The 27,085-nt window shown below is 44.9% G+C and overlaps 1 protein-coding gene across 2 annotated transcripts in view; it reads left to right on the top strand.

The window, feature by feature from the left end:
• The window catches only part of UMODL1 (uromodulin like 1), a 94,751-nt gene that overhangs the window by 24,108 nt on the left and 43,558 nt on the right, over positions 1–27,085 (top strand). For both annotated transcript variants that reach the window (XM_088472564.1, XM_088472565.1), the window contains exons 5-13: positions 616–802; positions 2,271–2,378; positions 2,561–2,641; positions 5,428–5,685; positions 12,398–12,510; positions 15,928–16,129; positions 17,772–17,912; positions 20,389–20,919; positions 23,945–24,198. In XM_088472564.1, the coding sequence (XP_088328690.1) occupies positions 616–802; positions 2,271–2,378; positions 2,561–2,641; positions 5,428–5,685; positions 12,398–12,510; positions 15,928–16,129; positions 17,772–17,912; positions 20,389–20,919; positions 23,945–24,198 (1,875 nt within the window). The remainder of the gene's footprint in view (positions 1–615; positions 803–2,270; positions 2,379–2,560; positions 2,642–5,427; positions 5,686–12,397; positions 12,511–15,927; positions 16,130–17,771; positions 17,913–20,388; positions 20,920–23,944; positions 24,199–27,085) is intronic.

Genomic DNA, 27,085 nt, shown 5'->3' with positions numbered 1-27,085 from the left:
GACCTGCACATGTGCTATAGACTCTGGGCACACTCTAGTGCCCAGAGTCTATAAGTGCGGCACTGGCCGCATACCATTCAGTGCACTGCCGGCCGCTGGACGGAGAGGGGGGGCCATGATGAAGACTGCACACGGGCCTCCTCCTCTCTAGAAGGGCCCCTGACCCTAGGGATGACATATGGGCACAATGTAACCAACTTTGCTGAGTTTCTCAATAAGAAACTTTTGGTCTAGGAGTGCCGTGTAAAAAAATGCTGATACTATAAGGCGCCTTGAGTCAAAAAAGTCTGGGAACAGCTGCTCTAGTCCATAATTCAGTCTGAAATAATATGTGTGGATGGGAAAAGTAATTTATAAGTAAAAGAACAGTCAAATGTTTTTGTTTTTCTGTACCTGCATGTTGTGTATTTAAAATAGCCAACTATATAGTTAATACTTTTTCAACAGATTTTGGAATCCCACTGGGGGAGGGGGGTTATCTTCTATTAGCTAAAAGCAGTGTGTGACGGAGACAGACATGTTATATTGAGCTGCGGGAGTTGTCCAACAATGAAGATCCCTTTAATCTCTCTAGGTCAAATAAATGTAAGTGAATGACATATCTACTTGTTCCAGGTAACTGGGGAGCTGTGGCCACTAGAGGCAGCAGTTTACCACATCTCCACCAAGCCTGCAGGGACCTTCTCCGTCCTCTCCCACATCCTCATTGGCCTAAATGAGACGCATTTACTGCCGGACATTACAGCGATGCTGAACAAAATGGTGACTCGTTTACCAGAGGTCATCGACGTACAGATAGACGGTAATACCTTACAGGAGCGTTATACTAAAACACTACGAGTTTTTAAAATCACACATGCGCAATGGGTATCTATTAAAAAAAACAAAACAATTTGCCACCATTGGGAGAAGTAAATTGTTACAAATAAAATACTTTTTTCCCCTAAGATTTATTGCTACTATCGCCGCACTGAGATGGCAATCGTGATAAGAGGGTTGCAGTCATTGTACCGCCACCGTAATTCTCAAATAGGAAAGAAACTGGAAAAACTTCCTCTGACTGGGTTTTGCTGGAATTAATCCTTTAATATATAGGACAAAACACTGGCTCTGACGAGAAAGGGGTTATCACTGTTTGATAAATAGACCCAATAGTACATTAAGCTTTAGCTAGCAGCTGAGATGAAGGACGGGGTGGCCTTATAGTGATATTGGTCAGGAATTTGGGGGGAAGTTCTTACGCTTTCCACCATACACATTGGGGCTGATTCTTGGTCGGACGTAAAGTATCCGTGTTTGCGTGATGCCGCAGAAGCCAGACTTCAAGCAGGAAGAAGCCCAGCCCACTGTTTTTCTGTCCTCAGCTGCAACCGCCAAATGTTGGGTGTAAGAGATAGGTCTGAAGCAGGCTTCCTTGCTTCACGCGCATGGCTCAGAATAGCACTGACACTCCCACAAGACAGGACAGCTCTGTGCGATTGCCTTGTTTCCGCCCAGTTCCCACCCCTGAAACGCCCACTTCATGCAAAGACAGAGCTTGCCATGATTCATCCGTGCGTAAATTCACTTCTGCGTATGTGCTGTATGCTAAAACTCGCTGATAGTGCAGTGATGAGATACATCCGGCTCAGAATCATCCCCATTACCTTCTGGCAGGAAGAGCGGCCCTTAGGGGCCCATTTTTCAATGAGTTTTATCATACACAGCAAGTTTTAAAACTCGTTGTGTATGAGAAATGGTGCTCCAGCCAATCGGCCTCCAACTGTCATTTTTCAAACAGATGACAGTTGGGAGCTGATTGGCTGGAGCAACATTATCATACACAATGAGTTTTAAAGCTCCTTGCGTATGATAAAACTCTGATAATGCAATTCGCTGCAGGGTCACATTGTCTTCTGGCTTGTAAATAATTGTCCCCCATCCAGAGATGTTTCCTCAGAGAGTCATAACACGGCATAACCAGCCCAATACTCTATAACATGTTTGACTGTTAGTGGCATTGTTCTGTAGACATGAACATAACTGAAATCTATAGAGTGACAGTGACTATAGCATCACTCCCTGACCCAATATCGTTTGTTTCTGCCTGAATGAGATGTTAGGGGGTAACAGGCAGCTGTAAGGCGGTCTTAGGGGTGTGCCAGGGAGCTGGATATAGATAGGGCATGTCTAAACATACAATATTTTTTCCTTTCCCGTTGCACTACTAAAGTGTACAGTATAGAGTGGTGTAAGAGTGAATGGACGGTTATGAGGTTCTGTCTTGTTAGATATGAATTCTCCCCTGTACCCGGATCCAGGCGGCTGCCCACCGGGTTCCCACAACTGCAGCAACGAGCACAAACCAAACTCTACCAATCCACCTCCAACCAGACCAGGTAACTTTAATAAATATGCTTTTGGTTATATTCTCACTAATAATATGTATGTATTAAATGTGCCAATGACAACAGACTCAGCCATCAAAAGACATTGACAAATTAATTATTATCTATGTCCAGTTATTAATGTAATCAGATATGTTGTCTTAAAGTACTTATAACCTCTCCTTCATGTGTAGATAATATTTCACATCCACCTGGCTTTCCAAAACTTTTCACAACTACTGCCATGATGGGTAACACAGTGGCACCCCCCTGCAGTAAGTATATCTAAATTTTCCTCATCTCTAATACTTTTAGGGGTCTATTTACTAAGATTTGGATCAGGATAAAGTACCAGCCAATCAGCTCCTAACTGCCATGTCACAGGCTGCGATTGGTTGGTACTTTATCTCCGTCCACTTTATCTCCATCCAAGGCTTAGTAAATAGACCCCTTAGTTCTGCTCAGTCAAAGCCAATTATAGTTACTAAGCCAGAATGTAACCTCTGCATTAATGTATTCTGCTTATCATTTATTTAGTAACAATTATATAGCACCAGCATATTCTGTTGCCCTTTACAAATTTTGTTTTAACAAAACAGTAATAGAAGAAGACTTGGTAATAAAAGACAGACATAGAGGTAAGAGGGCCCTGCTGGTAAGCTTACAATCTATAGGAAAATAGGTATTGTTATACAAGGCTAAGTGCTACCTATTGCATATTGGCCCAGCCAGATTGCAGAGGTTCTTGGTGGGCGGCTGTATGATCCAGTCACACAGGAATGTTGGCCTGGGGTCAGGGGGATGTGAAAGTGAAGAAAGAGAAAGTTTGTAACGTTATGTGTGGGCTGTATAGAGGGGATGTAATTGGGTAGGATAGCTTGTGGAGGTTATGTGGATGGGTCTGGAAAATGATAAGCTTGTGTGAAGAGGTGAGATTTCAGGGAATGCATGAAGGTCTGGAGACTAGAGGAAAGTCTTATTCTACATAGGGGGTCATTCCACAAAGTGGGTGCAGTCTGAAAAATTTCCTGTAACCGTGAATGTGAACAGGTAATGCTTGTGTATGAGTGATGCAGATGCAGAGCAGAAGGGTAAAGGTGGGAGATCAGGAATGAGATGTATGTTGGTGTAGTGTCATGTATGGCTTTTGATGATAGTAAAATTATTTTAGATAGGATTCAATAAGACACAGGTAGCCAATGTGAGGACTAAACAGAGCAGAGAAGCAGTACAAGAATGTTTTGTAAGTAAACTCAGTCTAACCGCTGAAATAAAAAAAATAAAAAACATCAATAGCAGTAAGAAAAATATTGATGGTGGGGTACCACCGACCACTCAGCACTGATGGGGGAAAATCATTGAACTTCGATTTTGCTAATCATCCATGTTTGATGCTACTGGGTAACTGGATCTACTCTTGGTAGTTTTTGATTGTGTGCTGTTATTGGAGATGAATTCTCTATGCAGTATTTAGCAAAGTTCTACATTCTATATAATATACAATGCATATAAGAATATCTGCCAACAGCCTGCTTTTCTTTTTTTTGGCATAGTCTAAAATTGTGAACTTCCAAGGGGAGGTTTGAAGCTCGAAATCACCAGGCCTCATATGTCTTTGGACCCCGCACTGCTCTTCTGAACTGAAGGTCCAAACAGGGCTTCAGTTCACTGTGTGTGTGGTGACCACTTCGAAAGCCAGAAGGGAGGCGTCTGTATGCTGACATACCAGCATAGCCACATTCTCAAGTGGCATCATTTTGCAGTAGTCCTGCCACTGCCAAGTTTGCCTTGTTGGGAATGGGCATGGATTTGACAAACTGGTTGAGCAGTTTGCGGCCCTGGAGCATGGCCTGGGCAGATGGCACGCACCAAAGTAAGGAGTTAGACAAAATTAGGATAATTGTGAATTAGCGACACAAAGTATCACACATACTTGCAAAGCTTTACCAACCACTTCCCCCATGTATACACTATGGGCATTCAACATGCGGTCTTCCAGCTGTTCTGTGGAGCTACATATCCCAGCATGCTCTGCCACAGTTTTACAGGTAGAAACAGTATTACTACTGACAGAGCGCTAATAGTGGGTGTATAGTATAAAAAAGAGCAGCTGTAAATAAGAGGATGGTCAGTCCTCAATAGTACAAATGGAAACAAGTAGAAATAAACAGCGCTCTATATTAAAAGTAATCACTAATTTAATGATAGTACCGGGTTATAACCCGAACCCACAGTAAATAACAACAGTAATAAAAAATATATATATTAAAAAAAATTAATAATTGCACAAATCTGTCTATATCTCAGTCCGCAACTTCTGGTCACAACTTAATGAATGTCCTTATGCTGAATGATAGTAAAGATGAATCAATGTCCAGCCAAATAATTACCCAGTCCAAACGCCACACAAATAGAAGGTCCGCTTGAAGAAAATTGATGTATGAGCAGATGCGGTTCCTCAAATCGCAGACGTGTGTAGGACTTAATGGGGCAGATCCGGTGTCCAAATATTAGGGGTCCAATTAGCGATGTAGCAGTTCGCACAATAATGTCCCCAGGGCACAGGTCCAATGGTGGATAGGTAAAACACTCCTCATAGATATGTTTGAGTTGGACTGGGTAATTATTTGGCTGGACATTGATTCATCTTTACTATCATTCAGCATAAGGACATTCATTAAGTTGTGACCAGAAGTTGCGGACTGAGATATACACAGATTTGTGCAATTATTCATTTTTTTTTTAATATATATATTTTTTATTACTGTTGTTATTTACTGTGGGTTCGGGTTATAACCCGGTACTATCATTAAATTAGTGATTACTTTTAATATAGAGCGCTGTTTATTTCTACTTGTTTCCATCTGCCACAGTTTTAGCATGCCCTAATAGCAAAACTGTGGGTGGGCATGCTGGGGTGTGTAGTTCCACAGCAGCTGGTGGGACGCATGTCAATATTAATTAAAAGTTCCATTTAGCAGTAGAGCCCTTTGTTTAGGTATGTTTGGTGCACATGTATGGCAGGTGCATTACTGATGGTTTTCTCTCCGTGTCACTATAGATTGCTCCACCTTCCGCCATCTTGGTGTCAGTAATGTGACCAGCACGGGTTTTCAGATGCACTGGAATAGCGATTGCCCAGAAAATTACATGTATAACGTAGAAATTTGGACACCGAAGGGATATTACAGGAATAATACTGTCTCTGGAACATTTCTGAACATAAGTGGACTTAATGCAGGGGAATTATACAGCGTGAGCATCGCGCTTCGCGGCTGCAGCGGACTGGAGCAGGCGTGGCAGGAAAGAGTGAAAACAGGTAAATGATCTTTTTTTTTTTTTACCTTGAAATTGCGTTTATTAATTCCGTTTAACAGAAACAAGCAAAGAGGGTAAAAGTGAAACAAAAATTCAGATGAAATAAAGAAAACAAGCTAAAAACCAGATTACCACATAGATAATCTATACAGGTCATACTATATTTCCTAATAAGCCATTAGCCACAGATAGCAGAACTTCCTGACGGAATTGGTATGTAATGCCGGCAGCTGAATATACCGACACCAGAAGACCGAAGGAGGGAAATCCCGATGGGGGGTGATAAGTACCCTAACCCTCCCCCTACCCTACCCTAACCCCTTAGTGGTGCCTAACCCTAACTTCCACCTGTGAGTGCCTAACCCTAACCTCCCCCTGTGAGTGCCTAACCCTAACCCCCCTTCCCCGGACCCTAAACCTCCCGGGGGGTTGCTTAACCCCAACCCACTCTAATGGTGCCTAAAACTAACCCTAAATCCCCCGGGGGTCCCTAATCCTAACCCCCCTAGTGGTGCCTAACCCTAACTTCCCCCTTTTCCTACCCTAACCCTAACCCTCCTGGGGGGATGCCTAACCCTAAGTCCCCCGGGGGTCCCTAAATCTAACACTCCCCCCGCCACGGCTTGAAAGCTAAGACACCTGGCTTACCTTCGTTCGGTATGTCGGGTGTCGGGATTTCGTAGTGGGGCTAATGATAGGCATTGGGATTTCGACGCCTTTCTTTAGTACCATGTCGGGCTTGCAGTGTCGGGATAGCAGACGGCGGGTTAGCGCCCGTCAGTATCCAGACTGCATCCCCTTCTGGGCTGACGCTAGAGAGCATAGTATCAAAGCAGAAACTGTGCTGACAAATATTTCCTTCTTCACTTTGACAACCCGTGGGTTAGTAAATATACCATAAACCCCCCTTCGCCCAGAATCCACCCCCCCATAACCCAATTTCAAACACACTACAGAGCAAGATGAAGTGACCGTTGTGGTCCCAGCTCTATCAGAGCCCCATTGAGGAGTGTGCAGACCCCTCGGCGAAGCGCGTTTTGCAGGAATTAATATCTTCCTCTTCAGTATTCCTAATAATCTGTTCTGTATTCTGTGTTATCTGTCAGTGGCCGACAGAGAATTAGTGTATAAAACATGGGGTCTGTAAATACAATTTGCAAACGCCCCCTAAATTTGTGTTCCTTCTATCTGTAGACATTACAGATCCTTTCCCATGCCAAATTAGATGCATTTTGCACTTAAAGCATATAAGCGTCACCAATGTACAGTAAGGGTGCGTTTGCGTAATATGGGTCAATTCTGTCCATAAGAAAGACTCACATGCGCCTGTTTGGAATTGGATCTCTTGTGGGAGCTGGACTCCTTGTGCGAAATGCAAATTGATGGTTATGATGATCGCCAGCCACTTCTGGTTGGTTCAATGCATCTGAATTTCTCCTTCTTATGCCAATACTATAGTAATGTGGCTGCTGCAAGGGCGTATAAATAATGGTGCAGGGTGTGCATGGAACATGGGCCCCTGAGTTCAGGGAGGCCCACACCGCACATGCTGCCCCCATATATATAGTAATACTTACCTCTGCGCAGTCTCATGAGTACTGTTCTCTCCTGGTTTAACCCAGGCGCATATACTACTGTTCTCTCCTGGTGTAACCCAGGCACATACACTACTGTTCTCTCCTGGTGTAACCCAGGCACATATATTACTGTTCTCTCCTGGTGTAACCCAGGCACATACACTACTGTTCTCTCCTGGTGTAACCCAGGCACATATACTACTGTTCTCTCCTGGTGTAACCCAGGCACATATACTACTGTTCTCTCCTGGTGTAACCCAGGCACATATACTACTGTTCTCTCCCGATGTAACCCAGGAACATATACTACTGTTCTCTCCCGCTGTAACCCAGGCACATATACTACTGTTCTCTCCCGGTGTAACCCAGGCACATACACTACTGTTCTCTCCTGGTGTAACCCAGGCACATATACTACTGTTCTCTCCTGGTGTAACCCAGGCACATACACTACTGTTCTCTCCTGGTGTAACCCAGGCACATATACTACTGTTCTCTCCTGGTGTAACCCAGGCACATATACTACTGTTCTCTCCTGGCGTAACCCAGGCACATATACTACTGTTCTCTCCTGGTGTAACCCAGGCACATATACTACTGTTCTCTCCTGGTGTAACCCAGGAACATATACTACTGTTCTCTCCTGCTGTACCCCAGGCGCATATACTACTGTTCTCTCCTGGTGTAACCCAGGCGCATATACTACTGTTCTCTACTGGTGTAACCCAGGCGCATATACTACTGTTCTCTCCTGGTGTAACCCAGGCGCATATACTACTGTTCTCTCCTGGTGTAACCCAGGCCCATATACTACTGTTCTCTCCTGGTGTAACCCAGGCACATATACTACTGTTCTCTCCTGGTGTAACCCAGGAACACATACTACTGTTCTCTCCTGGTGTAACACAGGCACGTATACTACTGTTCTCTCCTGCTGTGACCCAGGAACACATACTACTGTTCTCTCCTGCTGTGACCCAGGCACATATACTACTGTTCTCTCCCGGTGTAACCCAGGCACATATACTAATGTTCTCTCCTGGTGTAACCCAGGCACATACACTACTGTTCTCTCCTGGTGTAACCCAGGCACATTATACTACTGCTCTCTCCTGGTGTAACCCAGGCACATATACTACTGTTCTCTCCTGGTGTAACCCAGGCACATATACTACTGTTCTCCCCTGATGTAACCCAGGCACATATACTACTGTTCTCTCCTGGTGTAACCCAGGCGCATATACTACTGTTCTCTCCTGGTGTAACCCAGGTACATATACTACTGTTCTCTCCCGGTGTAACCCAGGCGCATATACTACTGTTCTCTCCCGGTGTAACCCAGGCACATATACTACTGTTCTCTCCCGGTGTAACCCAGGCACATATACTACTGTTCTCTCCCGGTGTAACCCAGGCACATATACTACTGTTCTCTCCAGGTGTAACCCAGGCACATATACTACTGTTCTCTCCTGGTGTAACCCAGGCACATATACTACTGTTCTCTCCTGGAGTAACCCAGGCACATATAATACTGTTCTCTCCTGGTGTAACCCAGGCACATATACTACTGTTCTCTCCTGGTGTAACCCAGGCACATATACTACTGTTCTCTCCTGGTGTAACCCAGGCACATATACTACTGTTCTCTCCTGGTGTAACCCAGGCACATATACTACTGTTCTCTCCTGGTGTAACCCAGGCACATATACTACTGTTTTCTCCTGGTGTAACCCAGGCACATAAACTACTGTTCTCTCCTGGTGTAACCCAGGCACATATACTACTGTTCTCTCCTGGTGTAACCCAGGCACATATACTACTGTTCTCTCCTGGTGTAACCCAGGCACATATACTACTGTTTTCTCCTGGTGTAACTCAGGCACATATACTACTGTTCTCTCCTGGTGTAACCCAGGCACATATACTACTGTTCTCTCCTGGTGTAACCCAGGCACATTATACTACTGCTCTCTCCTGGTGTAACCCAGGCACATATACTACTGTTCTCTCCTGGTGTAACCCAGGCACATATACTACTGTTCTCTCCTGGTGTAACCCTGGCGCATATACTACTGTTCTCTCCTGGTGTAACCCAGGCCCATATACTACTGTTCTCTCCTGGTGTAACCCAGACACATATATTACTGTTCTATCCTGCTGTGACCCAGGAACACATACTACTGTTCTCTCCTGGTGTAACCCAGGCACGTATACTACTGTTCTCTCCTGCTGTGACCCAGGAACACATACTACTGTTCTCTCCTGCTGTGACCCAGGCACATATACTACTGTTCTCTCCCGGTGTAACCCAGGCACATATACTAATGTTCTCTCCTGGTGTAACCCAGACACATACACTACTGTTCTCTCCTGGTGTAACCCAGGCACATTATACTACTGCTCTCTCCTGGTGTAACCCAGGCACATATACTACTGTTCTCTCCTGGTGTAACCCAGGCACATATACTACTGTTCTCTCCTGGTGTAACCCAGGCACATATACTACTGTTTTCTCCTGGTGTAACTCAGGCACATACACTACTGTTCTCTCCTGGTGTAACCCAGGCACATACACTACTGTTCTCTCCTGGTGTAACCCAGGCACATTATACTACTGCTCTCTCCTGGTGTAACCCAGGCACATATACTACTGTTCTCTCCTGGTGTAACCCAGGCACATATACTACTGTTCTCCCCTGACGTAACCCAGGCACATATACTACTGTTCTCTCCTGGTGTAACCCAGGCACATATACTACTGTTCTCTCCTGGTGTAACCCAGGCGCATATACTACTGTTCTCTCCCGGTGTAACCCAGGCGCATATACTACTGTTCTCTCCCGGTGTAACCCAGGCGCATATACTACTGTTCTCTCCCGGTGTAACCCAGGCGCATATACTACTGTTCTCTCCCGGTGTAACCCAGGCGCATATACTACTGTTCTCTCCCGGTGTAACCCAGGCACATATACTACTGTTCTCTCCTGGTGTAACCCAGGCACATATACTACTGTTCTCTCCCGATGTAACCCAGGAACATATACTACTGTTCTCTCCCGCTGTAACCCAGGAACATATACTACTGTTCTCTCCTGGAGTAACCCAGGCACATATACTACTGTTCTCTCCTGGTGTAACCCAGGCACATATACTACTGTTCTCTCCTGGTGTAACCCAGGCACATATACTACTGTTCTCTCCTGGTGTAACCCAGGCACATATACTACTGTTATCTCCTGGTGTAACCCAGGCACATATACTACTGTTCTCTCCTGGTGTAACCCAGGCACATATACTACTGTTCTCTCCTGGTGTAACCCAGGCACATATACTACTGTTTTCTCCTGGTGTAACCCAGGCACATATACTACTGTTCTCTCCTGGTGTAACCCAGGCACATATACTACTGTTCTCTCCTGGTGTAACCCAGGCACATATACTACTGTTCTCTCCTGGTGTAACCCAGGCACATATACTACTGTTCTCTCCTGGTGTAACCCAGGCTCATATACTACTGTTCTCTCCTGGTGTAACCCAGGCACATATACTACTGTTCTCTCCTGGTGTAACCCAGGCACATATACTACTGTTCTCTCCTGGTGTAACCCAGGCACATATACTACTGTTCTCTCCTGGTGTAACCCAGGCACATATACTATTGTTGTCTCCTGGTGTAACCCAGGCACATATATTACTGCTCTCTCCTGGTGTAACCCAGGCACATACACTACTGTTCTCTCCTGGTGTAACCCAGGTACATATACTACTGTTCTCTCCTGGTGTAACCCAGGCTCATATACTACTGTTCTCTCCTGGTGTAACACAGGCTCATATACTACTGTTCTCTCCTGGTGTAACCCAGGCACATACACTACTGTTCTCTCCTGGTGTGTAACCCAGGTACATACACTACTGTTCTCTCCTGGTGTAACCCAGGTACACATACTACTGTTCTCTCCTGGTGTAACCCAGGCTCATATACTACTGTTCTCTCCTGGTGTAACCCAGGTACATATACTACTGTTCTCTCCTGGTGTAACCCAGGCACATATACTACTGTTCTCTCCTGGTGTAACCCAGGTAAAGATACTGTACTACTGTTCTTTCCTGTAATAATGCAGGGGCATGTGTTCCTCTTGCCAAGTTAGATGTCTCTGTACATGAAGCAGAGAAGAGCCCTATTTAGCTGATATCAGGGCTCTTCTCTGCTTTGTGCTATTAATGGAGCAAGTGTATTACTTCTGCAGCAGAACCCCCCCACTATGCCTTTATCGCATCACCATACCTTTGTATGGTGAGTGCAATTCATAAAGGAATGGAAAGCTCAGCTATCCTTTCCTCTCCTATGGTACAGATTCGCCATCTGAGGATGGCGTAATCTGTACCACAAGACGAAGACAGAGCAGGAAAGCTGCATACTTTCCTGCTGTCTGCCCTGCACCCAGCTCTGGCTCCGCCCCCTTTACCCAGCGTCCATTGCAGCAGGTCTGATGTGACCTGCTTCTCTCGGACGCAGGCGCATGCGCAGTGAGATGCAGGCACATCGGGCTCCCAATATGTCGGCCAACTCCACTGAGCATGTGCGGGATCTCGCAAGCATCGCAAGATCCCGCGTGCAGCCCCGGAGCCGGCAGCCGTCGCAGCAGGGACAGCACTGTCCCTGCTGTGGGGATAGGCCATCGCCAAGCTGCAGCTCTCAATATTGACAGCTGCAGCTGGCAGAACATTCAGGCGAACTGACCGTTCTTACATTGCCCTGCCCATTGGCGCTGCTGTCTTGTACATAGCAACATCGATAATAACAGGGGCGCATAGCGCCCTGTCATTTACCAGCCAGCCCCCCATTAATACATGGGGGAGAAGCGGTATCATAACGTGCGCTAATGCCGCTTCGGCGTTTCATACATCTACCCCTATATATCGCATCGATGTGATGCGATATATAGTGATGTTTATCGTTTGCCACTTCATGTTTTTTATGAATAGACCCCATAGAAACTAAGTTACATACATGTACAGTATATAACTGTCTGTGTTATGTGTGTCATTATCTTGTGTAACACAATTACTGTAGTTATTGTGTATATTTCTCTCTATTGTCCATGTCAGAAACTATTTTAAACCTCTTTACAGATGCTAAAGTACTAAATGGAACCCTCAAGATCCTAAACTGGAACCTGACGGAGTCTCTGCAGAACCCCAATTCTACAGATTATACAGAGTTTGTCAAGAAATTTGTTTCAGAGGTAGATTATAACCACCATCAATCTAATACCAATGTTATATTAAATTAAAATAAACTTTATACATTGGGCGGGTCGATACTTTGGGGAGGATTACACTGATTGCAGGATTGTTCAATGTTGGGTTTCTCACTATAATAAATACAGTTAAGAATCATGTGGAGGACTTATGCTTACTTCATAAGTAATATACGGTATATGGGACAACATACTCTGTACTTTATATGATAAGGTTATTACAATCACTGTTCCTTTTTAAACATAACAACCTTACAATTATAGGGTTAAAGTAGACCCTGTACAAAAAATATTAGTACAGAGTTTCCCTGAACTGCGGATTCCCAATGCTGCTTTGCATGAGTTTTCTTTTAGGCTAAGCTTTTACCTCCATAGGCCAGAATCAATTAGCTGTGGGAGTTACCGCCTGTCTTCATCTCTGCCCTGAGCTATTCAATTATTGCCGCTACACCGCGCCATGAGCCACATAGAGTGAATGTAAGCCTCAGCGTCTGCGAGGAAAAATCTGCAAATAAGTGCACCCTCTGGGGCTTCATCGCACTGCAGTGTTAAACCCGTTAGCAGCACCGCGCGGTAAGTCCTGTTGCTAATTGGATCTACCCCTTTAAATTCTGGATCACGCAGCTTAGATGGAACATTGATTATGTTACCCCTGCATTCAGTAGTCATATAAAGATTGAGGGGCTTATTCAGAGGTGGACGCTGTGTCGATTTCGGTTGTAAGCTGTCAGTGTTTTCAGTCTGCGCATGAGCCCTGATATTTACCGCTGGGAGGTGCAGGACAAATTTGGACACAGAAAGATAATTTCAATGAGCGTTACTGGGTGGTAATGACGGGTGGCTAGCTAGACGCCCAGGGGTAAATTTACTAAGAATCGAGATTAGTCGAGTTTTGTTTTTATTTAATCTCGATTTACATTGCCGAATCTCAGGTAATTTTCTTGTTTTTCATCTTGCATATTTACTAAGAAGTGAGTTTAGCTGAAAGTGAGTTTACCGATGGTGATGCAGATCGAGATATCTCCCCCGAGTAGCAAGTGAAGTTGAGATTACTCACCCGAGATTGCAGTGTTTTCTCTCTGCAAATCTCTCCCGAGCTAGAAACCTGCACATACAGTATCAGTGAGATATGTGAAGGCTGCTTGTGTGTAAAACCTGTAAAAGAAGGGTTACATTTTGGCCTGACCGGCTTGGGGTGACAATGTTTTGGCCCTAGAGACCCGGTAATAGGGTCTCCTGGCTGTGGCATTACACCCCGTTCGGTTTGGGTCAGGTGCTGGTTTGAAATATAGAGGAACCGCTATGCAATTTTTTTCCCCCTATATTTAAAACCAGGATTGGCCCTGCAGCCTGGTGCTGGTTCTTAAATTATGGTGGAACCCTACTCATTTTGTTCCCCATAATTTTCGGAACCAGGAGTGGCTGACAAGGTTGGGGCTGGTTATGCTTTTGGGGGGAGGACCCTACGTAATTTTTTTAAAATAAATTAACCCTATTTTAACTTTTTACAGGCAGAAACATACACAAATCACAATGATTTGAATATGTTTCTGCCAAACTCGCAGCTCAGGAGGTTGAGAGTTTGAAAAGTCAGTTTGGCAGAGAGTTTGCTATCATCTCACCCGAGCTTGTCATCCTGATGCTTGGTAAATTTGAGAGATTAATCTTTTAGGTGAAAAGTACTTCCGAGTTGGCCTGATGGCGAGTTGAATCGAGTTTGCAATCCCACCTGAGTTTTACGAGTGAGCAAAGAGAAATCTGTCTCTAACTCACTCGAGTTTGCCTTTAGTAAATTTGCGAGATGAAAATCAACCCTTAAATCACCCGAGATTGGCCTCTCGATCAGACTCGATTCTTAGTAAATTTACCCCCCAGAGTCTCAAACACCTTTATTATACCTTCCAACCATCCCAGTTTCAGCGGGACAGTCTCTAATTGGGGGCTCCGTCCTGCTGTCATGATTGGGTCTGAATTGTCCCGATTACTGGGCAGTTGGAAGGTAAGTACCCTCACTGCAGTTTTGCATTTCAAATCCTCAAAAGGTGTTCCCCACCTACGAAATTGGTTAATTAAAACAAAGCAATTTATATTTAGCTATAGCGTGACAACTTTACTATGTATCATGAGGTTATTACAAGGGCGGAGCGTAGCGTATAAGAATGGAGTATCCCGAAAGTGGAGCAGGTTGCTGAAGTCACTTTTTGCGTTCCCCAAATATGCTGTTTTTTTAGGCTGCTTTTATTCTTAAAGCAAATAAACGTAAACTTTGGTTACATTGCTAAAACTTTTTTTTGTAAATAGATTTTTTTGGCATAAAAAAAAATTGTGCCAAAGGGTTATTTTAAACCAAAACGTCATTTTTGAGGCTAAAAAATAGCTTTTGTCTTTCTTTTAGCAGCATTTCATGCCTGTTGTTTGTCTATTCCCCAGTTTCTCATTTGTGTTGAAGATGGAGAGAGCGCTACTGCTCAGACTCCATATTATTCCTTCAGGGAGGCTTCATTCCCTGTACCAAGATGGCCGCCGAGGCTACTACTGCGCAGGCGCCATCTTGCTCACTGTGCTAGAGCGCCAAAGTTGGAGACTTACATCTTCCACTTACCTACAGAGTGATCCTGCACCGCTCCCCGTCCCTGCATACACTCACCAGCTGGTGAGCTCTATGACACCCCGCTGCGCTCAAGCTCTGCCCCATCCAACAAGTGTGTTAAACAGTGAGTACGCCTGTATCTCATGTGATATCAATAAACCGCTCTACTGGTTAAGTAACTGGGCTGTAAATTAGGACATTTTATACCACCCAGAGAATGTAGGAGATCTGTATCAATTCTTTGAAAAAGGACAAGTGGAGGCGTTTCCCATAGCAACCAATCAAATTTTAGCTGTCATTTATCTAGTACATTCTATAACATGCTAGCTACAGTATAATCTGATTTGCTGCTATGGGCAACGCCTCCCCTTGTCTTCTCACGACCCACCAGCCCTTTCTAAAATTGGGACTATACTCTGCCCCTCCCCTTGAGAATGTAAGCTCTTACGAGCAGGGCCCTCTACCCTCTTGTGCTTCTCCTTACTTTAGTTTCATCTACTTCTTACTCACCACCAGGGCACCTAACACTTGGTTGCTTATGCTCAGTTGCTTATTTGGGTGTTATGGCCGCCAATGTATCAATGTATATTATCTATGTCTTTGTCCTGTATTGTATTGTACTGTATTGTACTATAAGTCACTTTTTTGGTTATGTACTATGTAAGGCGCTGCGGAACACTTGTGGTGCCATATAAATAAATGATAATAATAATAATAATAATAATAATAATAATAATAATAATAATAATAATAATAATAATAATGCCAAAAAAATATATATATTTTGATGTTTTTCTACATTTCTTTTAAAGGTAAAACAGTCGCTATCTAATGATATCCCGCCGGAGAGGATTACGATCGAGGTTCAGTCACTGAGACCTGGGAGCATTATTGTCAATTTCCAAATAATCGTCAATGACTCTAATAACCCAGTCACCCTCACAAAACTGTCACTGTCGGACTTCAATCAGAGCGGGGTCTTCACAGTTGATCTGACATCTGTTACAATCACAGGTATTTATTTACTATTTACACATAGGCTGAAGAGTAGACAGGATGTAAATGCAATATAAATTCCAACTATGTCAAATAAAGATAATTGATATAATCTATAAATCAATCCATTCTGAGCTGCTACCTGCACTATCTCAGCAGCAGGGTATCCCTGGCAACTATTTTACAATGTTTTCCGCTACGATACATGGCAGCTGGGGTTGTGTTGTTCTGGGCACAGCTCTTTGTAAGAGGTTTCTTTTTTGTAAGTTTAATCACAGCCCGGGACTTACTCTACGGTCCCTCTGGCTTTTAGCCGACTGCAATAGATTCAATATATAGGGATACAGGGGCTGCTGCAGAGTTAAACGCAAGTCGGCCATACTTACACCAGCAGCAGGTAAGACGGGATGTAGTCGGCGAGACGGAATGTAGTCGGCAACCCAGCGCATACATTGACGGTACTCAGAACTCCGGCAGCTAGAATCCCGACAGTGAGTATAAAGGTGCATACACACACAACGATTTTTTGAATGATTATCATTAATGATATCGTTTATCGTTCAATCGTTGAAAAAATCATTGACTTTCTAAGTTAAAACGATGAATGATTATTGTTCATGCGCGTTCACGTTTGTAGTTTGTAGTTCAGTCAGACTGACCAACTCAACCATTTTCATTAAGGGAATATGCAAAAATCGTTTGTAGCTCAAAAAAATAGTTCATTACACTTTAAAAAATCTGACAGATAATCTGACAGAAAATCGTTCAGAAAATCGTTGGTAACAAAATCGTTGTGTGTGTATGCAGCTTTAGGGTTAGGCACTAGTGGGAGGGTTAAGCTGCCCATTCACTAGGCGATTAAACCTAGCAATGGAGCGATAACGGCGGTCGTTATTGCTCCATCGCTTGGTAATCGCCCGCAAATCGGGCAGTAAAAGGTTAAAAACGACCAGCGATGCGCGCGCCCGCTGGTCGTTTTTACATGATGGTCAACCTGACAACCGCCGTCAGGTTGCCATGTTCGGGGATGATTGATCTGCATACACTGAACGTCTGAACGTTCAGTGTATGCAGTTCACCCCGCGGGAGACAACGGCATCGTAATCATGGTGTCGTCCCCCGCATCGTTAAGTGGATGGGCAGCTTTAAGGTGTGTACACACACAATGATTTTTTGAGCGATTTAACTATAACGACGTCGTTATCGTTCAATCGTTTAAAAATATTGTTGTATTTTTTAGCTTAAACGATGAACGATTATCGTTCATGCACGTCCCCGTTTGTAGTCTGTTAGTCATCGTCCATTCTGACTGAACAACTTAACGATTTTCATTAAGGGAAAGTTACAAAAATTGTTTACTAAAATGGTTCATTTTCAAAATCGTCTGTGTGTATGCAGCTTTAGGGCTAGGAGTTAGGGTTAGGTACTAGGGGGAGGGTTAGGGTTATGCTGTGGGAGGGGCGGTGAGATATAGCTACACAGTACATCAGTTACTTTTCCCATGATGTATACTGTATAGTTTCAACGATTCTTCAATTATGTTAAGCAACTCATCTGAACCGCGAAAGACGCACAACTAGAATGATCAGAGTACATTATTAGGAATAACATTATAGTGTTACTGTAGACTTGCCTCATTAATTGTGTTATTTTGTTGCAGATTTCAACGAATGCCTGTCCCCGACAGATAACGACTGTCACCTGCATGCTGACTGCAAGAACCTGGATGAATCCTACACCTGTGAATGTCACTCGTCATATGTCGACAGAGACCCCAGCAGACCTGGGAGGAACTGTGAGGGTGAGGGGACCCTTCCCTATATAAAACAGAGAATTGAATTTGGAAATACAGTATTAGATCAGATACCGGTCATATAGCATTCCATACAGTAAATTATTTATTGCTATTTTTCACAAAGTCAGCTCAGAAAATGAGGTCTAATTAAATAAATGACAGCAGAAATCACAAAACTCTTTCAAATTATGTGTCACTTGGTCATACATACTCGCAATAGGCGGGGCCTGAAGCAGACACCCAGTCAGTTCTAGGCTGTATTTTGCGGATGGGAGCTTACTTGGTATAAGTGGCAATATCACACTTCCTGACTTTTGGCGACTTTCCTCCTGGGTAACACAAACTACTCAACAATTAAACTTTACTTTAATAAACATATTTTTTGTGTTGATACAATTTCCACCTAGTGTACACAGCTGGCCACTTTCATCTTCCCAAATAGCCTTACTGCTGCATACACACGTAAAGATTTTCTGTCCAACCATCCAACTAGTTGATTGGTTGGAATGAAAATCTGGTAATGTATGAAAGCAAATGACAATCAGCAATTTGCTCCCAAACGCTGGAAAATGGATAAAATCTGTAGTTTGAACAAATTGTTTAGATCAAACATTTAACAAACTTGTCTGACGACCATTTTCATCTGTTTTCTGCCATTTCGGAGCAAATTGCAGATCATCAGTTACTCCCATACATTACCAGATTTTCATGCCAACCAATCAGCTAGTTGCATGGCTGGACAGAAAATATTTACGTGTGTATGCAGCTTAGGACTGATTTTAGCAATCTCGCATACAGATAACCCATCACATTCACTTATATGGACCATTTTATGTCTCATATGGTAGGACGTACTAAGGGCAAAAATTGGGGCGGTTTGACCACATTTCTCATATGTACCTAGCTCCTGAATGAATACATGCTGGAGCTTGGAAATGGTGGGTAATGCTATCTATAGATGGCTTTACCCAATAGAAGCTTTTATTTGCATTTCTTCTGGGAGGGATCCAATTGTGGCAGGAATCCGCACACTCTCAAGGGTGCCACGTCCCCTTATGTGTGCAAAACTTAGGGGCGTGACCGCATGTCACGCCCCCCCATTCTCGGCACACAGTGGGCTTACCCAACGCTCCGGCAGCTGCTGGGGGCAGCCCACAGCCTCTCCCCTGCCTCTCTCTGCAGTGTGGCTGCTCGGTGACACCATCTGACGGGGTGACAACAAATTAGCGGAGCAGCTCTGCTATTTTGATGTCACCCCCTCGGATGGTGTCGTACAGTGCCACCCGCACCCCCTTAGTGATGCCACTGTTTAAAAGTATTACAGCATATCAGTTTCTCCATAACACTGAGGGGTTTATTTACTAAAGTACAGGTTTTTTAGAAGTGGAGTTGTTGTCCATAGCAACCAATCAGATTCTACTTATCATTTACCTAGCACCTTCTAGAACAGGGGTCAGGGAACTTTTTTACTTTTTACCCCAAAATATATTTAGATACGCCGACGTTACCCCCTTGATTTGAAAGGAAGGAAATCATATAGTAGTAGTAGCCCCCATAGTTATGCCCCTGTAGTAGTGCCCCCATAGTTATGCCCCTGTAGTAGTGCCCCCATATAATGCCCCTGTAGTAGTGCCACATAGTTATGCCCCTGTAGTAGTGCCCCCATATAATGCCCCTGTAGTGCCGCTTGTCCCCCCAAAAAACCACTTACCTTAATCCCCGCTCCTGCATCCGCCGCCGTCCTGGCCGCCCGGCTGCTCCTCGGAACTATGGAAGAGATGCCATGACGTCTCTCCCATAGTGCGCATGGAGAGAGGCGGAAGCTGGAGTTCAGAAGAGAACTCTAACCTCCGGCTAAAGCGGCGCTGCAGGGAAGGAGTCGGGCGCCCGCTGGTAATAACATCTCAACGGGCGTCCGGCTTAGAACCTCCCTGCAGCACAGCCGGGCATGCATATGAATCATTCTATTCATATGCATGCCCGGCTGTCCGTCCATTAGCCCAGGAATTTCATGTTTACCCAATGTGGGGTAATTTACCCCTGTTCCCTGACCACTGTTCTAGAAGATATTAGCTAGAATCTGATTGGTTGCTATGGGCAACAACTCCACTTCTAAAAGCCCACACTTTAGTAAATATACCCCGGAGAGTTAATAATTTTGCATAGTGCAGCAACTGCTAACTCTTCACACTCACCTGATATATATTAGCTGCACCTTCCAGTTAAGTATAGGATAGGCATTGTAATTGCTTATTTTCCAGCTTTCAAATAGGCAGGTTAAGAATTTTATTATTTTACCATCAGAGGGCAGAAGAAATGAATTACAAATCATCTAATTATTTATTAGTGACATTGATTTAAAAGAAAAAAATAAATAAATCTTTTTTTTTTTTACACAGTCGTGAAATATTTTTGCTAAAATTATCTCATATCTTCTCAATCAATTATTTAAATCTTACCGGAGTTCACGTGTTCTTCACAGGTGTAACTAGCCCATCAAGGCCACCTTGGACAAGCGCAATTTCCGGGAATGGCGTATCTGCTACAAGCCCTATTGATACATCACCCCCGACCATCTCGGCAACCACAATTGTAACAGCAGCATCCACAGACACACACACGACGCTCACGGAACCGGCATCTCTAGCAAATCAAGTTACAACAGCTACGCTTGTATCCACAGATCCCAGTACAAGCCGTTCTGTATTCAGTACACCTGTAACATTACCAGCAGCCCCCGGTACACCAGAGAATACCACGGTGCATGATCCCTTACACCCAACCACCCACAAGATCATGTTCAGTACAAATGATGTAACGGATCACAGCACTAGTGTGAAGAATACTTCAAGTACGGTCAGCAGCACCCTCCACTCTGCTACCGAGCACAAAACAATTCACTCATCCACCAAAGATAAGGGCATCGGCCCAGTGGTCCCTGGGACAACAGAACACACAACGACCATCAACATTTCATGTTCTTACCCAGGAATGTCTGCTATCCCCAATGTCGGTATGTATTTCCCTGATCATTCCCGTATTTTTGCAGTATAAGGCATCTGGGTATTTGCTTTAAGGGTAGGGTCCAGATGGGTGGGTTGTGTGGATTAAATGGTCCCAATTTTTTAAAACCAGGAATGTTGCACATTATAAGCTTGATTCATAAGGGGATGCAGTGTCAAAAATCTGTTTTAAGTGCACATGAGTCTCTATGGTTACCGCCGGGAGACGCAGAATGAATTTGGACGCAGAGGGACCTATTTTGAAACAATATTTGTTGATATTATCAAAAACAGCTGTTTCCGGGGGATACCAACAAATATTAAGTATCCCCCAAATGTACCTTGGAGGGAACGCAGCAGATATCTCTATATCTTCCGCGGTCCATCCATTTCTGACAGCAGTCGCAGCCCCCATAGATTTCTGTAGGGTCTGTAAAGCTGTCTGATCTAACAAGTTATGGGATGCAAAGCAGTCCGGAGTTTGGCTTGGGAGCTAGTGCCATCTGAAGATGGTTTTAGTCTACTGTAGTCTCCAGAACCCTCCCTGGCAATGGCTGCTGCACATTTGTGGTCAGTAGGCCGAGCATTCACAGGAGTCCTGATAGAGGAGAGTAAGAGGCCGCTAATGCAGTAACTTCACTCCGAACACACTGGAGGGACGGGCTCCTTTCTGAGCCTTTGTCTCTGCTGGTGTATATTGATAGTACCTTCGGACAGTATTTAATAGTGGGTGGGAGCCACTTCTAAATCAGGACCTATATGCCCAGACATGCATGTTGGTAAGATAAGTCTCTTGTCACTCAGTCAGCTGGACACTATTAATGTGGGTAGTATAGGTGGGAGTAGAGTAAATATGAGGGTATGTTAGTGTGGGTAGTATAGATGGCAGTAGGGTAGGTGTAAGTGGGTATTAGTGTTGGTACTATAGGTGGGAGTAGGGTGGGTGTGAGGGTCTATTAGTGTGGGTAGTATAGGTGGAAATAAGGTAGGTGTGAGGGTGTGATTGGACCCTGGAGGACTGGCAACGTGCTGCGATCTGATGAGTCACTGTACCAGTTGTTCGGGCTGATGGTAGGGTTCGGGTGTTGAGGCCATGGACCTCCATTGTCAACAAGGCACTGTGCCACAAGTGGTGACTCCAAAATGTGTTGGATGTGTTCTTGTGGCATGGGTTAGGTCAGCGGGTCCGCCTGAACACATCATTGACCAGTAACCATGACAATTCATTGCATGATGACCATTTGCAGCCATTCGTGGACTTCATGTACCCCCACGATGATAGAATATTCCACCAGGATAATGCACCATGTCATCGGTCCAAAGTTGTCCAGAATTGGTTTGAGGAGCATTCTGGAGTGTTCAGACAAATGGTGTGGCCACCACATTCACCCGACATGAACCCATTCGACCATTTATGGTGGAGAGGTCCTTTCAGAAATCCTTTATAAGGCAAAAACCAACCTGAGTTTTCCCTTTAAATGATTCCGGCTTTACAACATTGTGTAGACTCGCCAGTGTCGCACCGATGCCTGCATCACTTCTCCACTCTTTAGAAGAAACAACTCCTCCAAAGTGCACAATATACACAATAAAACACATTAATCCCATATCTATCCAGTCCATGTCTTCATATTGCCGAATCCCCGTTGGCGCCTATTCTTAAGCATACATCCGGATGTGTTAATAATCTTTCTTCTCCGCATGGTTCCGCTGACGACTTCCGGAAGTGAAGAGAGACAACATCCGGTCTTTGGCACGCAAGCCGGAACTTGCTACACTCGCGGTGGAACCAACATCGGGATTTACCGGAAGTGACCATAGGGATCCGTTACAGATGATCCATTGCGCAATTCCACCTTTCTTTGTAGCAAGGTCCGGCTTGCATGCCAAAGACCGGAGGTTGTCCGGTCAAAAAGAGTCAAAACTGAGAAAATATCAAGGCTAAGGACTTTTGTGCTTTTTGGACCACTCATGAATTGTTGGGTATTTGTAGAGGATTGGTGCTCCTGAGTGTGGACTAAGCAGCAGTCCTGGGGCGCAGGTGGCTGTAACTTACATTCTTTTTGTGGTTTGCCATAAGGACGCCCACTTCCCCTTACACACATCCGTATACTAGGGCAACATAGCGAAATAATCGGTAACATCGAGTAACATTGCACCCATACGCACAGTTAAGGCAGGTCAGACCTCACTCAGGAATTGCTATGAGGCCCCAGGCTGCGCATGGTATTACAGTGGATAATTTATGTACGCCCCTGCAACGCCGTCCCAACGCACTGGACCGCCATCGTTCACCTGACCACCCCCCCCCCGTCACGTCACCACCCACAAATGGCACTTCCTGTCAACCGCAGTGCTCTGGGTCTGCTTAGCCTCTGCAAACGCATTTACCATTGCAATTTCTAGTTTGCACACGCGCGCTGCGATGCATGCGCAATGCGAATTAATTGACCCACTGCGTGCGTCTTTGCAACTGCGATCCTTGCTGAATCAGGCCCAAAGTTTGCAAACTCATCATCGATGGCAAAAACATCGGCATTCGGAAGCTAAGCTCAATTATTTCCGATGTTTCATCCTTTGATTCTCATCCCTACCTTGCCCTGCAATAACTTTCATAGCAGATCGGTGACTGTCATACGAGAGGAGCAGAGACGGGGCCAGGAGAAGAAGTGTCCTGTCCAATATTCATTCACAGGGGGAGATGTATCAAGTAGTGTGGAGACGTGAACCAGTGGAGAAGGTCACCCATTGCAACCAATCAGCTTCTGCTGATCATTTTATAGATTGGACTTGATAAATGCTACCTCAAAGCTGATTGGTTGCTATGGACAACTTGATACATCTCCCCCACAGGGACCTAGAGTGAGCGAATGTTTATATAGGTTGGAATATGCCAAGGGCTCAGTCATATAAGAGTGTAGAGGCAGGGTGTCTCATCTGAGGAGATGGCTAAGAGACAGCTAGTGGGGTTAACAGAGAGACTCGATTTGTGCTTATATTATATTAATAATAGTCAATGGTTTATCTTTCACATAGAAGCCACCAATACACCCTTTCTGCTACCTGCAAGTACTAAGCTGTCCCCCAGCCTGACCCTGCGAGATGCCAGCAAGGTGGCATGTGAGATGGGGAAGATCGGAATCGCCATAGACAAGAGCTTCCTGAGGATGATGTCTGTCACCGGCCAGGCTCTGTTCCTCGGGAGCCCTGAATGCTCTGTGAACTGCAGCACGGACACCTTCATCCTAATACAGGCCGGCTGGAAAGAGTGCAACACGAATGTTTATAGTGTAAGTGCTTTTATTCGTCCATGTTAGATTGTCAGCTTGTGAGCACAGTGGCACAGTCTGGAGGACAAAGCTGGACCTCAATACAGAGGTTAAATGGATTTGATGCCGCACAGGAGTGTAATTATGTCATTTGAAAAACACAATTATAGTTGTACAGATGTGTCCACATACATCTTACCTCCGTGCGCTACAAAACAAAACGCGTGAGTGCCAATGCGACTCGGTAGCACCGATAGTCTTTTGGTGACTAGGTTTTACCTTCAAATGCATGTTATTCACAAAGCGATGCAAATAGGATTCACAAGCGTCTTCTGCTGATAAAAATTATATGCGGTATGCCTATATTGTTTGCGTGACTCCGGGTGAATCTGCACGCCTATATTCTGTGTGTGACTGTGGGTGTATCTGCATGCCTATATTCTGTGTGTGACTGCGGGTGTATCTGCATGCCTATATTCTGTGTGTGACTGCGGGTGAAACTGCATGCCTATATTCTGTGTGTCACTGCGGGTGAATCTGCATGCCTATATTGTTTGCGTGACTCCGGGTGAATCTGCATGCCTATATTCTGTGTGTGACTGCGGGTGAATCTGCATGCCTATATTCTGTGTGTGACTGCGGGTCTATCTGCATGCCTATATTCTGTGTGTGACTGCGGGTGAATCTGCATGCCTATATTCTGTGTGTGACTGCGGTTGAAACTGCATGCCTATATTCTGTGTGTGACTGCCGGTGAATATGCATGCCTATATTCTGTGTGTGACTGCGGGTGAAACTGCATGCCTATATTCTTTGTGTGACTGCTGGGGTATCTGCATGCCTATATTCTGTGTGTGACTGCGGGTGAAACTGCATGCCTATATTCTATGCGTGACTGCGGGTGAAACTGCATGCCAATATTCTGTGTGTGACTGCGGGTGAATCTGCATGCCTATATTCTGTGTGTGACTGCGGGTGAATCTGCATGCCTATATTCTGTGTGTGACTGCGGGTGAAACTGCATGCCTATATTCTGTGTGTGACTGCGGGTGAATCTGCATGCCTATATTCTGTGTGTGACTGCGGGGGTATCTGCATGCCTATATTCTGTGTGTGACTGTGGGTGAAACTGCATGCCTATATTCTGTGTGTGACTGCGGGTGAATCTGCATGCCTATATTCTGTGTGTGACTGCGGGTTAATCTGCATGCCTATATTCTGTGTGTGACTGCGGGTGAAACTGCATGCCTATATTCTGTGTGTGACTGCGGGTGAATCTGCATGCCTATTTTCTGTGTGTGACTGCGGGTGAATCTGCATGCCTATATTCTGTGTGTGACTGCGGGGGTATCTGCATGCCTATATTCTGTGTGTGACTGCGGGTGAAACTGCATGCCTATATTCTGTGTGTGACTGCGGGTGAAACTGCATGCCTATATTCTGTGTGTGACTGTGGGTGAATCTGCATGCCTATATTCTGTGTGTGACTGCGGGGGTATCTGCATGCCTATATTCTGTGTGTAACTACGGGTGAAACTGCATGCCTATATTCTGTGTGTGACTGCGGGTGTATTTGCATGCCTATGTTCTGTGTGTGACTGCGGGTGTATCTGCATGCCTATATTCTGTGTGTGACTGTGGGTGAATCTGCATGCCTATATTCTGTGTGTGACTGCGGGTGAAACTGCATGCCTATATTCTGTGTGTGACTGCGGGTGAAACTGCATGCCTATATTCTGTGTGTGACTGTGTTTGAAACTGCATGCCTATATTCTGTGTGTGACTCCGGGTGTATCTGCATGCCTATATTCTGTGTGTGACTGCGGGTGAATCTGCATGCCTATATTCTGTGTGTGACTGCGGGGGTATCTGCATGCCTATATTCTGTGTGTGACTGCGGGTGAAACTGCATGCCTATATTCTGTGTGTGACTGCGGGTGAAACTGCATGCCTATATTCTGTGTGTGACTGTGGGTGAATCTGCATGCCTATATTCTGTGTGTGACTGCGGGGGTATCTGCATGCCTATATTCTGTGTGTAACTACGGGTGAAACTGCATGCCTATATTCTGTGTGTGACTGCGGGTGTATTTGCATGCCTATGTTCTGTGTGTGACTGCGGGTGTATCTGCATGCCTATATTCTGTGTGTGACTGTGGGTGAATCTGCATGCCTATATTCTGTGTGTGACTGCGGGTGAAACTGCATGCCTATATTCTGTGTGTGACTGCGGGTGAAACTGCATGCCTATATTCTGTGTGTGACTGTGTTTGAAACTGCATGCCTATATTCTGTGTGTGACTCCGGGTGTATCTGCATGCCTATATTCTGTGTGTGACTGCGGGTGTATCTGCATGCCTATATTCTGTGTGTGACTGCGGGTGAAACTGCATTCGAAACACTACGTTATAGTGTCACTGTAACGTAGCATTTCACATGCAGATGCACCTGCAGGTGCACACAGAACATAGGCATGCTGCATATAATTTTAATCAGCAGAAGCTGCTTGTGCGTTCTAGTTGCATCACTTTGCCAATAATACATATTTGAAGGTATAAAGTCGCATGAAAAGATGCTCAGTGCTACATAGGCGATGGCCTCAAAAACACAGCCCGGTGGTTCAAAACCCGGCTCCTGCAGCCCGATGGTTCGAAATCCCGACAGCGCAGGTAAGTGTACTATCCCTCCCCCTCCCCCCCCCCCTAACTCTAACCCTCCCTTAGGGGTGCCTAACCCTAACCTCCCCCTCTAGTGCCTAACCGTAACCTCCCCCCATTAGTGCCTAAACCTAACCCCCCCCCCTCCCGGCACTGTAAACCTAACCCTTCTCAGGGGGTGCCTAACCCTAACCTCCCCCCATTAGTGCCTAAACCCCTCCTCCCCATAGCCTAAACCTAACTGCCAAACC

The sequence above is a fragment of the Taudactylus pleione genome, unplaced genomic scaffold, assembly GCF_031769625.1.
Source record: "Taudactylus pleione unplaced genomic scaffold, aTauple2 ptg000126l, whole genome shotgun sequence".
NCBI classification, from domain to species: Eukaryota; Metazoa; Chordata; class Amphibia; order Anura; family Myobatrachidae; genus Taudactylus; species Taudactylus pleione.
This window is presented reverse-complemented; position numbering and strand designations above follow the sequence as displayed.